At 31.5% G+C, this 15,099-nt stretch overlaps 1 protein-coding gene across 2 annotated transcripts; it reads left to right on the forward strand.

Moving 5' to 3' along the window:
- The first annotated feature begins 321 nt into the window (after positions 1-321).
- On the forward strand, positions 322-6,539 carry LOC125846808 (splicing factor U2af large subunit A). 2 transcript variants are annotated; one of them, XM_049526417.1, is made up of 13 exons: positions 322-520; positions 1,223-1,497; positions 1,783-1,890; positions 2,544-2,614; positions 3,226-3,299; positions 3,377-3,421; positions 3,511-3,570; positions 4,325-4,385; positions 4,471-4,583; positions 4,961-5,407; positions 5,514-5,649; positions 5,754-5,821; positions 6,121-6,539. In XM_049526417.1, exons 1-13 carry the CDS (start codon positions 446-448, stop codon positions 6,256-6,258), a joined length of 1,671 nt encoding a protein of 556 aa, XP_049382374.1. In that variant the 5' UTR covers positions 322-445; the 3' UTR covers positions 6,259-6,539. The 2 variants fall into 2 exon arrangements, with proteins under 2 accessions (XP_049382374.1, XP_049382375.1); XM_049526418.1 differs by lacking the exons at positions 322-520; positions 1,223-1,497; positions 1,783-1,890; positions 2,544-2,614 and adding an exon at positions 2,671-2,982.
- The last annotated feature ends 8,560 nt before the right edge of the window (positions 6,540-15,099 follow it).

Below are 15,099 nucleotides of genomic sequence, written 5' to 3' on the forward strand. Positions count from 1 at the left end.
CAATGCATTAATCCAAAAGTTTACTAGGTAAACATTAATGAAATGGATTAAAATGCAGGTCATAACCTAATTTGTTCAATTTTTACTATTCTTAATTGGTTAATTTGCTTTTTTGTTAAAAAAATATAATATATATAATAAAAAAATATGTGTTTTTATATTATAGTTAAATATAACATATTAAATAATAAAATATTATTTTAAAACAAATTTTTTCATAAGTCAATATTTTAGTTTAGCTATATATGTTAGGATTAATTAGAACGCAGTTGGGAGTTTACGGTTGTACCCTTTATTTAATTAATTAGAAAAAAAAACATAAAAAAAAATCGCAATTGGACTGCAATTCCCAATTACAGAACGGCGAAACCCTTTTCTAGCCCTAGTTTTGTACTCCTCTCTCTCAAGGAGAAGAAGAGATAAATTAGAGTAACGTAGTGGAACGATGCAGGAATATGAAGGTAACGGAGAAGATATAGAGAATAATGGTTCTTCTCCTTACAGTGACTCCAAGTCTCAGGTAACTTTTTGTTTTTTCCTTATTGGATGAATTGAAAGTTTTTTTAAAAAATTGGATTTGAACTTATAATGGTGATGAAGTAACACACATAGATGTTTGCTTTAATTAGGGATACTTATCTGCCTTTGATTGTTTTATGTTCGATGACTCAGAAAGTTTATATGAATTGCTTGATGGGATGCGATTGCTGGGTATATCTCTGTCTGTGTGTAGTTATGGTTTATGGAGTGTTACTTAAGGGCATTTATTCAACTACTTCTTCCTCTAGAAAGAGTGATGGGGTTTGGAATAGAAGCATCAAAACATTTACTTGGTGTAAAATCGGACAATTATATTTTGAATTCAAATTACAGTGTTAGAAATTATGGAATAGAGCAGATTACATAAAAGATGCAGGCTGTATTTGGTGGTGGTGGGGTTGAGGAGTATTGCCTAAGGTTGGCCTCTGATAGGATCCAGAGAGTAGCTGGTTTGCTCCTGGTGGACAGCAGTTCTGATCTCTAACCTGTGAATGTAGCCAAAACAATGCTTTTATGATATGAACTTCTTTTCCCTGATTTGTGTTGCTCTTTGTTTTTAATTTCCTTAGCTTTAGATTATTATGGCTTCTGCTGTATGGTTTTCCTTCCTTAGAGATTTTGTTTATATATTTAAGTTTTGTTGTTCTCTTCATGGACTAACATTTTTATCATCATTTTCCAGCGTACTTCTCGTGACCCCGAAAAAGAAAGGGGCTCATCAAGAAGCAGGGAAAAGGAGAGAGAGAAAGGGCGTGATAAAGACAGGGACAGGGATAGGAATAGAGATAGAGACAGGGACAGAGTTAAGGAAAGGGACAAAGATATGGATAGGGATAGAGAGAGGGAGAAGGACCGTGATCGTCATCACAGAGATCGTCATAGGGATCGGAGTGATAGGAGGGAGAGGACCAGAGATCGAGATGAAGATGATCTTCAGCGAACTCGAGATTACGATAGGTAGGTTCAAATGCAGTTTTAAAAGTTAGTTGGATTTATGTTCTGTACCTCTTTTCAGTTACTCATTTATGATGGTAATACTTAATTGTGGTATTCATTTTGAGAATCATGTTTGATTTAATTTAAAATGCTATTTTTTTCTTTGTCACTGTTCTCTATGCTCTACATGCTTTAGTGTGAGCTTCATATGAGATTCATGTGTTTGGTGCTTGCTGATTTAATAGTCTTAACCAATTTCTTATCTTTCTTATGTTTTTGGATATGATTGTTTATTTATCCTTTCAGGAGAAGAGACAATGACAAAGATAGAGAGGACCGACAGAGACACAAGCCTAGCTCTAGGGGTAGATCCGAGCATAGATCAAGGTCTAGATCACGGTCGCCATCTAAGAGGTTTGTGTCTTACTCCTATATCTTCTTGTAGGAGCATTTTCAAGATACTTTCTATTGATTATTTTGATGTCCTAATGCTCTGTAAGACTGGTTTCTGTCTTTTGAACTTTGAGTGAAGCAAATTGCAATTTGCTGTGATGTTGGCAAGACTGGTCATTGGACTCTTTGATCTGTCAAATTGGAAAGAAATCATAAGTGTCGATATGTTAGAAGTTAGAACTATAGATAGAATTGGACTAAAACATTAGGTGAAGACTTTGTTATTTGGCCATATGAGCTGGTGAAGCTGATGTTGCCATGTTGGCATACAAAAGTATTTGTTCTTGCAAAATCATAAAGCTACAATGATGACTTTGACTCTGTAATTACTGGAACCTATTGGATTTTGACTGTTTGTTCTTTTTTTTTTTTTTTTGCTTTTGAATTCTCTGGGGTAAAGCCTGCTTACATTCTACCTACCCTCCCTAGACCTCACTTGTGGGATTGCACTGGGTATATTGTTGTTGTGATTTTTCTGTCAGTGGCTAACATCTATACAGATCATAGAAAGTTACATTTTCAACCATTTTATCACTTCATTCTAAAAAAAAAAAAAATTCATTCTCAAAAAAATTTATCACTTTGGTGTTGGTACTAATGATGTTTCTTTTCAGCAAAAGGATCAGTGGTTTTGATATGGCACCTCCTACCAGTGCATTGTTATCTGGCGTGACTGATGTTGCAGGTACATGGTCCATCAATTTCATTACAATTAAAGTATCTTGAAAACTGTCATGTTTTTCCTGGACATAGTGTGGAAGTTCATATCGAAATGCATGGTTACATTTTGGTAAGCATTTTGTTTCTTTGACTTCCACCTATACTGGTAGTGAGTCCTAGTTAGATTAGCCCTTTTGCTTTTCTTTACTTTTTACTTGGTGAAATAATTCTGAGACTGAGGGTTTTGGTTTCTTGTTGTGTTTGGTGTTTGTTTGTTTGTTTTGTATTGTCTTATGTTCTAAGAAGGCAATGTTGGGCTACTTGCCCCACTGTGCTGACAATGGGCGTGAGCCGACTTCTGTAGCTTATATGTACAAGGAAGAATCGATACAGGTCTTGTTCATCTTCAAGGAATTGCTAGTTTGGTAGTTTACAATTTTTTTCTCTAGTAATGAATTCACAGTAAATTTCTCCATCCCTTAAATTGTTTTACTCTAATTGATTACAAATTCTTCTATTTTTTCAAACACATCGAAAGAAAAAAAAAGATTTTAGTGTAAATATCCATTTATTTTAGCCACTTGAAGTATGTACATATTTTCACTCACTGATTTGTAATTTCATATGCCTGCGCAGGTCAAGTTCCAGGGACGACTAACCCATCAATTCCTGGAATGTTTTCTAACATGTTTCCTCTAGCAGCAGGCCAGGTACTGTCGCAGATCCTTCTTAACATACATTCACTGGTTATCTATATTCTTATATATTTGTTTTGTGGCTTCTCTAGTTTGGAGCTCTCCCTATTATGCCAGTCCAGGCAATGACACAGCAGGTTTATAATTTGTGACATTTCCTATTATCTCTCTCTTATGGGCTTCTTCTTTTACCTGAAAAGCATTTTATTAAATGTTGCTTTTTCAGGCTACCAGACATGCTCGGCGAGTTTATGTTGGTGGACTTCCACCTACTGCAAATGAACAGGTAGCAAACTTCCTCCTATTATATCATATTATGCGGGAAGGTAGTACTACAGATTCCCATGACTTTGCACATTGGTTGTTTTAAGATTTTGTCTGCTCAAGTTTGGAAGCCGCTGTTTTCTTTCTAGTTATTCTCTGTGGAATCACTTTAGTTTTTCCTTCACAAGCTACTGCTTGTAATATGGTGCAATATAGTGTCTTCACGTACATTTTTCACAGCTGTCTATTCCATCTAATTACCTTTTTGACATCAACACTGACACATTGCTTTTTCTGACTTACTGATGCCATGCAGTCTGAAACCATTTGTAGTTGTAGGTATTTTGTTTTGGTTAGACATCTTTATATTTTATTCTTCGTATATGGAATTGCTGCATCCGATCCGAGGGTTTTTCGGAAAGAGCTTTTCTACCTCCACGAGGTAGTGGTAAGGTCTGCGTATATTCTACCCTCCCAGACCCCACTTGTGGGATTTCAGTGGGTATGTTGTTGTTTTGGTTAGACCATTATTCTTATGTAAGCATTTTTGAAATTTTATTCTTACGTGTGATGTTTCGTTTCCCATTGTAGCATTTATTTTGTACTATGTCGGCCAAATTAGGCTTTTTTATGTGTTGTATATGGAATCATCAATTTTTGTCTTCCTCTAAAATTATCATTGGTTTGAACTTTCCTAATTTCATGATTTGAGTTAATTCCGCTCTGCCATATCTTTGAGTACTTCCTATGTTTTCTGACCGTTGATCTACATGCAGTCGGTTGCTACCTTCTTTAGTCATGTCATGTATGCAATCGGAGGAAACACTGCTGGTCCAGGTTAGTTCGTAGATTTATGTGCTTTCCCTTGTAGTATCACTAAATTTACCTTTTTAGGTGCTTAAAATATTGTTGAAATTTTCAGGGGATGCTGTTGTCAACGTTTATATAAACCATGAGAAGAAGTTTGCCTTTGTTGAAATGAGATCTGTTGAGGAAGCTAGTAATGCCATGGCTTTGGATGGTGTCATTTTTGAGGTACTAAACATCATCTGGCTTGAATAGGTGTTATATGTTAGCTTTCTACTTATAACTGTAGGGTGTTTATGAAAAGGAAGTAAAGAAAGAGAAGATTTTAGTTTACCTCATTCACACAGACTCTGGTTCTCCCCATCTTATTCGGCACAAGATAAAGTTTGGAACTAATGTCCCTTTGTCCCTTTCCCATTATATAAGCTGGAGTCTGCAAACCCTGTTTCTCTGTGGCTTTTTATTTGTTTGTGTTCTTATGGTGATTTGAGTGTTGGATAATGCATTACCACAGCATCATGCTGCATTATGTCAAGTACGTATCATTATACATATTCCAACTCTTGATTGATATTTGTTTTCTGTGCACTTTATGTTTTGTTCAGGGCGGACCAGTTAAGGTTAGAAGACCCAGTGATTACAATCCTTCCTTGGCAGCTACTCTTGGTCCTAGTCAACCGAGCCCCAACCTCAACCTGGCAGCTGTTGGATTGACACCAGGTTCTTCCGGAGGGCTTGAAGGACCTGACCGTATATTTGTTGGTGGTTTGCCCTATTATTTTACAGAATCACAAATCAGGGAACTTTTAGAGTCTTTTGGTCAACTTCGAGGATTTGATCTGGTCAAAGATAGAGAAACTGGGAACTCAAAAGGTTATGCTTTTTGTGTGTACCAGGATGTGTCTGTTACTGATATTGCTTGTGCAGCCCTTAATGGGATTAAGATGGGGGATAAAACTCTTACTGTTAGGCGGGCTAACCAGGGCACAACCCAACCCAACCCTGAGCAAGAGAGTGTATTATTGCATGCACAACAGCAGATAGCTTTGCAGGTAGAGATATTTCTCTGCTCTTCCATTCAGTTTTCAAGTTCTTAGGCTTTAATACTCTAATACAAAGGACTTTTAAGCTCACCCTTAGTGCTTTTTTCTTCTACAGAGATTCATGTTACAACCTGGTGCATTAGCCACGAAGGTTTTGTGCTTAACAGAAGTGGTTAGTGTAGATGAGCTCAAAGATGATGATGACTATCAAGATATTTTGGAAGATATGAGGATTGAATGTGGTAAATTTGGTGAGTAGCCATATCAAGTGTTCTGTTTCCTCTAGCATACCTTATGCCTTGAACTTAGGTTGAGAATTTTAACTTGTATTTGCTTTTGTATGTCTACTTTGCAGGAGCTCTCCTGAATGTTGTCATTCCACGTCCAAATCCTAATGGTGAGCCTACACCTGGACTCGGGAAGGTACATATCTGCTGATCTCTTAAGCCATCATCTAGATTTGTTACGTCTACAATCTGATCTTGACGATCCTATATATGTTGTTAAAATGAGATTCAACTTGTTTCTAATTTTCTTCACAATGACCAGCTGAAAAATGACTATTCTGTTAAGTGTCTATCACTACGATTATTTATTGCTTCCTGAAACTGTGCATGATTTGGAACAATTACAAAAGGGCTCCAATACTTTGCTCTCTTTTTTTTCTGGTGGTTTCTACCTCTGAATGTATAATGGTTAAGACTAATATCCTGGTTCTTCAGGTTTTCCTGGAGTATGCAGATGTTGACAGTTCCAGCAAAGCTCGGCAAGGGCTGAATGGAAGAAAATTTGGTGGTAACCAAGTTGTTGCTGTCTTCTATCCAGAGAACAAGTTCTCTGAGGGAGATTACGAGGCTTAACTGTAACCACTATAGCTATGACATACTATTCAGATTACTACAGGGAGTTGTTTGCATGTCTTGTAGGAATTATATCCCCCTTTTGACAAAGAGGGATTAAAGTCTCCTGTTTCTTTTTTTTTTTTTTTTTGGCTTTTTTGTTTTGGTGAGCATGGGATATTTTATTCTGGATTTCAAATTTAGTTTGTGGTTAAAGCTGGTGTAAAGTATCAAACAGGAATAGTTATTGGGTTGTTTGAATGCGTTTTTCTCTTTTTATAATTATGGCAAGTACCCATTTTTTTCATTTACTTTATTGTTCCCCAGCCAAGAAGTTGCACACTATTTTTTGTTTGTGAGTGCACTCTATTGTTTATAATTCCTTGAATGTCACTTAAATTACAGTAGCAGTTTGTAAGTTTTATATTGTAACGAGCTAGAGTTGATAGTTGGAAATTTACTTGTTATAGTGGATAGCTGCTTAGGTCCTCTACTCTGTTAGTGGAACAGAAATAGGGTTGGACTCGTCAAAAGTAAAATGAGTTTAGGCAGATGGTAATATCCACTCATGTCTAAAGCATAACACTTCTTTTTTATTGAAGTCTTTTTTCAAGCTTGAACATGAGATATCTTATTAAGAATGAAAAAGTTTTTATCATTGCATCAAAGTATGGCGTCCTTTGGCATAGATCTCTCTCATCACACCGGCAATTTAGTCCAAATTTTAAAATATTAAAAATGTAGTTTAGCTAGATAGAAATACGAATTATAAACTCTTGTACTGTATCACAATGTCTGGTCCCTTTGCTTCAATGTGAAAATGAAACGATAAAGTCGTTTTCTTGAACTATTCTCTGTATAGTTGAACTTCCTACCGTGTTTTTCATAATTTCAGTTGACTCTTTGTTAGTACAATTTGTAACAAATATGATATTTATCTTACATTAAACTAGAAATATAAGATAATGAACTAAGTAATTAAAAAGCTTTTATATGGGATGACCCATTTTTATGCATTAATTAGCAGTTTGAGAAGAAAAATGTTCATCTTAAGAAACAAGAAATAATAATAAAATTTTAAAAAGAAAAACAAGAAAGGGAAAAAAAATAGTACTTAAAACTTTGTGGTGGTGGTCCATACCACTTCCCGGCATATNTTGTCCTTTCTTGATTTGTCAAAATGGACAACTAAATAGGGACAACCAAAAAAGGAAATATGGACAAGTAAATAGGGACGGAGGGAGTAATAAAATTTTAAAAAGAAAAACAAGAAAGGTTAAAAAAATAGTACTTAAAACTTTGTGGTGGTGGTCCATACCACTTCCCGGCATATATAATTGACGAAGAGTTTGAAAATAAAAATAAAATAAAAAAGTAGATGCATTCAAGTCAATGAAAACATTAATTAAGTGTTAGAGAAAAGACATTTCAACTTTGCAGCATTTGTTTACTGGAATTACACTTTTAACTTTAGGTTATCCCATTTTAACTATGTAACTTATTATATAATCATAAGGTAAGGTTTTGATAATATAAAAAACAAAGGAAGCTCACGTGCAACTTAGTATACCATAATTCAACTTTGATTAAAAAAAATAAAGGGTAAAATGATAAATATATCCCCGAACTATCTAAAATGGTATGCAGATATCCTCCATCATACTTTTGGGACATTGGTGCCCCAGTCATCCAAAAACTAGAGCATATATACCCTTCACTCTAACGGAAGACTAAATAGGAACACGTGGCACAATCTTATCCGTCGATCCGATATTTAATAAATGTTGGGTCGGTGGATAAGATTATGACACGTGTATGTCCGTTAGTATAAAAGGTATATATGTTCTAGTTTTTTTACGGCAGGGGCACTAATAGCCCAAAAGTATGACGGATGGTATCTGCATACCATTTATAATAGTTCGGAGGTATATTTGTTATCTTTAACTAGAGATCTTGGGTTCTAGTCTCCTTTGTAAGTTGGACTCCAATATGAATACCGGATACTGGGTGGGAAACAAAAAAAAATTAATTATGATTATTTGTCAAATATTGTAATAATTATTCATGAATTAGAAACTGGACGAATGTTTTTGAATGTTCAAATTTAACAAAGACCAATATAAGGAGAAGAATGTTCCAACAATAATTTTGACTTAAAAAGGGAAAAATTAAGTGACTTGAATAGGAAAAAAATGAATAATTTTTAGATTAGATGAAATTTATTGAATATCTATATTTTGTTTTTGTCGTCCTCAATAAAGTGCTAAATCGACATTTGTGTAGATGTTTTAATCTTTTGTGTCAGCTGAGCCTCTTTATTTGAAGTGTGACAAATCAATTGTTTGACTAAATGAGTAAATGTAACATGTCCACTGGCAAATAGCTGTTTCTCCAACACTTAGGAAAATAAAAGGAACAAAGAAAAAATTATGCCCTACTCTTAAAGAATGCACAGCTAAGTGTAAATTGATTGTGAAGGGAGAAAATTAAAGATTTAACTTGTTTGAAGGGAAAAAATTAAATACCAAATCATTTAAAGGGAACATTGTGTTATTAATGAAATCATAACAATATGTTAGTGACTAATATTTTTTGATTTTGCAGTGTAAGGCAAACAAAATTACACATAGTATTATTTTAGTATAAAGTACAGAAATTCGGCTAATTATATTATATCACGAAAGTTGTTCCAATTACAAAAAAGTTGAATTTTTCATTGTTATCGGATACATTCTTTGGTTATCCGATACATTGTAAATGATATATTACTTGATGGAAGAGATTTTTCCAAGATGTGATAGGGATGTATTCAAAAGCAGATTTATTTAATTCTTTTACATGGTAGGAAATTTTAGAGATTATCGTTGTGTATTTATATAATTTTTTCATTATTTTTTCTATTAAATCAACTTTTCGATCATTATTTTTTAATATTGAGCTTCAGCTATTAATTCTTTATCCAAACAAGTATCATCATAATAAAACAAACAGAATAAATGATTTTGCAGATAAAAATATACTACCTGTTTAATTTCTTAATCGAGAGGAAATGGACACTTTACCTCAAACCTTGGCGTGATAATGAAGAAACACTGTTTATTAAAGCCTCTAACATTTATCTAGTGGAATAATTAAATGTTTCGATTTCGAACCTTGAATATAGAAAAATCTTTAATAAAGAATATTTTTTTAAATAAATAATATATGATACTAATTTTAATATGAATATCGACCATCAAATAAAAATAAATAAAATAAAATAAAATCTATCTAGTCAAAAGTGGTTTTCGTAATGATATATATGTAACCTCTAGTTATCAATTATTACAAGGAACACGAATTTTTCATGATGATTATAAATCATTCTTCATTAAAATAGAATGCAGTTATAGTTGAGGCAAAATAAATATTCATTGATCAGTGAGAACTTACTATTCCATTCGTTTTTTTTACTTGTCATGATTTTTATTTTGAGAGTCAAATAATATAAACTTTAATCAATATTTTAAAATATATTTTTTATCACATTAATATATGAAAAAATGCAATTTATAGTGCTTTTCATATAGTTTTTAAAATCTAAATTTAACTTGAAAATATTAAATTAATCTAATTAAATTTAAACTCGGTCTTCGATTGCTTGAGAAATGAGAAGGGGAAGAACTAAGAAGAAAAGAGTAATTATAATTCAATAATAATAATAGTATATGTGTCTTTTGGGATGGCTCAGTTGGTTTGGAGGGTGGTTATCCACACGGATGACCCGGGATCGATCCCCCCTCAATGCCTTCTGAGTCGAGCCTGCTGCATAGGGCTTGCCTAGTGCGGTTTACATCCCCTGTGTGGTTTGCAGGCTCTGGAAGAGGTTGTAGCGGCTACGGGTTATCCTGGGATTCCAAAAATAAAATAAAAATAATATATGTGAAAATATATTTTATTTATTTATTGAGTTTACATAAGTTTTGAGTGTCGTAAGCTTTTTATCATTGCTTACAGAGGCGTATCCAGAATTTTGAGATGATGGGTGCACTGTTATAAAAAGGTTGATTTATGATATAAATTTGATCGGTTCGACATTTTGGTTTTTAATTTACTAAAAACAGTTAAAATTTTAAAATTATAGGTCTAAAATTAATTCATATATATATATATATATATATATATATATATATATTTTAGAAAGAAAAATAAAACAAGATAAATATAAAATTCAAATTTCTAACCTCGCGAAGAGAGGTGCACCCAATCATAATCACATTATGTGATACTTCAAGTGTGGGTTCACACATCTATATTTCAATATTTTTTAAAAATATAACACTACTATTTATGATCTCGGGAATAAGACCATGGTTTCACGTGAACCCGGTGACCCTCCCTTAGATACGCCTCTGATTGCTTATACTAGTAAATATAACTAAACAAAAATAATACTTCCCATTATTTATTTGTTTTTTTAAAAAAACTATATGGGTTACCCAATTTTTACGTGAACTGTATATACATACGTAAAGTAACTCCTGTCGAATTATACCAAAGTTGAGCTAACAATCATTTAGACGATTAATTGTAATCCTAATAAAAGATCAATTACTAATTTAGGATTGGGACCAAAAAAATATTACAGTACCAAATTTTCAACTCCTGGAAGTTGACACGTGGAATTTTTCAAATTTGGAAGAAATTAGAATTTAATTATAAAGAAAGTTAGCTTGACTTTTTCTCTCAACCTAATTAAGGCAATACACCTTTTTCTTTTAATCTACCTTAATTCAACCAAAAAATCATATTTTTTTTCTTACTTATTACTTCCTCCGTCCCATTTTATGTGGCAACATTTGACCGGACACGAAATTTAAGAAATAAATGAAGACTTTGAAATGTTTATCAAATTGCTCCTTCAAAAAACAGTCATATTAAAAGTAAACTCACTTTTTTCTCTCTGCATAAATGTATTGGAGTACTATCCTTAAGATTAAGTGGGATCAACAAGGGTAAAAGAGGAATTGTACCTTTAAATACTTACCATATAAGGAAATATGACATTTTTTTTAGACTGACTAAAAAAAAATGGTGCCACATAAAATGGGACGGAGGGAGTATGTGTTTGAAACTTAATTGATTCTATCATTAGAATTTAGACTAAAGAATCAAACTTCACCTTCAACTTTAATTAATAGATAATGTTTCTCTCTTATTCTCTAAAAATTATATTTATTTATTTATTCGGCATTTTTACTATCTATTTCAATTTTCAAATTCCTTTTTTATGGTTTTTGTTTGATTCTTTTTTGGCAATTTCTAGTAAAACTTTTGTAAAAAATGAAAAATAATTTTCAAAAACAGCTCCAAAACCCAACTGCTCTCTTTTCTTGTATTAGAAACTTTTGGCCTAAGTTGTTATCAAATTGACCATTGCTATTTGGAACTTCCCAAGTAGTGGGGACTAGGAATGTTTAATTATGATTGGATTGTGTTGAGTCGCACATCGATTGATCAGAAAAATTTGGACTTTTTATATGATTTGATTAAAAAAAAAAATTCTTTTAGCTAATTTTTAAGATTGAGTTAGCCATAATTTTTTTACAAATCGAATCAATTCTTGTTTATGAAAACTTGTAAGGCTGAGTTAGACATATAATTTTCACAAATTGAATTGATTATTGTTTATGAGAAAATAGTAGTAATAGTTAAAGTCTATTTTGCTAATATTGACAGAAAGTTTATAGTCAATTTCAAATTTTAGCATTTTTACATTCTTCTTTTGGATAATGAAAAAGTTGGATGGTGAAAGGCCACTGATCATTGAAAATGAATGGAGAAGAAACTAAGTTGTGGTAGTAGATATGACCCGATTAAATGCTGAAAATTTAATCAAAGTATTTTGGGTAAATTGGTCACTTTGGTAATTCTAATGAGATACTAATAAATTCAGATTAAAAATTAATATATATTCGTTTTAATGTATTTATCTTGATTTAATTAAACACAAAATTTAAGAAAATAAAAATATTTTTAAAATCTTATGTTAAAAATATGTTTAATGTATCAAAATAACCTTTAATTTTATTATGTTAAGCATGCTATGTGAATTATGTCGGAGTTAAAAAAAAATAGTACTACTTTTTTTAAAACTAAATTAAAAGGAATAAACAATTTTGAAGAGAGAATTACTACTTTCCAATGTTATGACGTAAGGTGTTCTCATTTTCAGTTATGAAATTTATTTTCTCTTATTAATCCAGAGAGACTTCATGTGAAGCATGCTCAGCGTGTTTCGGAAAAAAATTTAAAAGACTTTTTTTTCTACTTTAATTACATTAGCGCATAATTTTTTGACATGCTTGTTTTAGCGTGTTTTAAAAAAATATTTTTTTTTTGTTCTATTTTAATTTATTTAGTGTATAATTTTTTTGAAATTATGAAATCCATTTTAGCTATGTCTTTTAGTTTTAAATTCAAGATCGGAGACGTGTCTACTCAGCGTATTTTGGAAAAACAAATTAAAACTTTTTATTTCTTTTGTTCTACTTAATTAAATTAGTGTATAATTTTTCAAAATTATGGAATCAATTTTAGCTATGACTTTTAATTTTTAATTCAAGACTTCACACCAACGTGCTTGCTTCAACTTTAAAAAATTTTAAAAAATATTTCTTTTGTTCTACTTTAATTTAATTAGTGTATAATTTTTTCAAAATTATGGAATCCGTTTAGCTATGACTTTTAGTTTTAAATTCATATTCTTTAGTTATAGCTATATTATTTTGATGTCGGTAATATTTGTTTATATCTTGTAACTATTTTGAGTAAAAATGAACGATTCATGACAAAAAATACTTTTATCATGGACATCCTAATAGACCTCACAACTTCATATCTAAAAATCATATTAAAATTTAATCAACTTTCTAAATTCTATCTATATCACATAAATTAAAAAATAAAAATAAAAATTACGCATATAAGCAAACATATACTAGTTAATTAGTTAACATAACTATAGTTTGCCTTAATAACAATTCACAACCTACTTTTAGCTATAATTACGCGGCTCAACCTTTTGGTTTTGTATGATTTGCAATTCGCATAATTCGAAAATTTGTATAATATAATTTGTATAACTGTTTATACTTTTGATATTTGTTATTGTATAAATTCGTTATTTCAAATTTATACAAAAATAACTGAATTATACAAATATACGCGCGAATTATACAAACTTGCGAATTATACAAATCCGCTAATTATACAAACAAGACAGCTTAAATTATAGCTATAACTCGTAAATATGCAAACTATAACTATAAAACATAATTAAGTGTATTATAATGATTATTTGTGAAAATTCCCATAAAAATATTAAGATATTAATCCCGTACTAGCACATATACTGTTATGGAATGGAAGAAACTAGAAAGAGAAATTAAAGAGAGAATGAATGATAACCCTTTGTATTGATTCTTGCATTGATTCAAATAGAAGAGTACATCTCTATATATAAATAATTAAGGAGAATCATTCCTAAAGAAGAATCCTTCTAAATATTAAACTAAAGGAGAATCCTTCTAGATACTAAACTAAAATAAAACTAAATATTTTGCAATTAATGTAAACCTTAGACTTGAAAGGAAATTAAATACTATAAAATATTTTTAGACTAAAAAGAAAAAATAAAAAGATTCTACCAAATTTCAACATTTCCCTCAAACTCAAGTTGGTGTATCTAACTTGAGTTTGAACACTTAATTATTCTTCAAAAATATCTTCTACTTACTTTTGTTGTGGCAATTAATAGAATTCATCCTCACATTCTTCTTCTACTAATAATGCTTGTGATTTATCTTGAGTATCTTTGAACTTGCACACTTTTGTAGCATGACCTGTTTGTTTGCAACTTCCACATAATGCATCAGATCTCCACCAACATAATTTTTTCAAGTGTGTTTTCTTTTTGCAAATTTGCAAGGAGGATAATCAATTTTTCTTTTCTGATAGTTTGCATAACAATTTATCTTGTCTGAAAGCTCTTTTTTGTTCTTGTGCTTGAAGAGCACTTATCAATTCCACAAGAGAGATGGTAGAGAGATCTTTAAACTCTTCCAAAGCAGAGATTTTAGACTCAAATCTTTCGGGAATAGTTATAAGAATCTTTTCAACTATTCTATTATCTTTAAAATCCTCACCAAGCAACCTAATTCTGTTGACAATCAAAGAAATTCTATTAGAATAATTAATGATAGTCTCACCCTCTTGCATCCTAAGAGATTCAAAATCTCTTTTCAAATTCGGAATTTGATTTTGTTTGCCTCGTTCACTTTCCCTGTACTCATTCTCAAGTTTTTTCCAAGCTTCTTTTGCTGTCTCACATGCAATTATTTTAGAAAAGATTGAATTTGTAACTGAATTTTGAATTACAATTATGGCTTTGTATTTTTTGATTTTCTCTTCTGAGTGAAGTTTGATTTCAATATCAGACGATTTTTCAGAGAGTTGTTGTATGGATTTGTCTTCCATTACAACTTCCCACAAATCATAAGCCTCAAGATAAGATTTCATTTTAACAACCCAAATTTGATAATTTTCACCATTGAAGGTTTGTGGGGCATTGAAAAAAAGATTATTGCTTGCCATGGTTTGAAAATAAGGTTTAAAATAGTATAGATTAAAAATTGGTTAAAAGTAGCTCTGCGTTAAAAAAAATGCATAGGTTGAAAATATATATGAATTAAAAGTAGTTGAAAGTTCTTCTTCAACGAACTCACAAATCTATTAAGATCAATGTATGGCTCTGACACCACTGTTATGGAATAGAAGAAACTAGAAAGAGAAATTAAAGAGAGAATGAATGATAACTGTTTG

The sequence above is a fragment of the Solanum stenotomum genome, chromosome 12, assembly GCF_019186545.1.
Source record: "Solanum stenotomum isolate F172 chromosome 12, ASM1918654v1, whole genome shotgun sequence".
In the NCBI taxonomy this organism is placed as follows: Eukaryota; Viridiplantae; Streptophyta; class Magnoliopsida; order Solanales; family Solanaceae; genus Solanum; species Solanum stenotomum.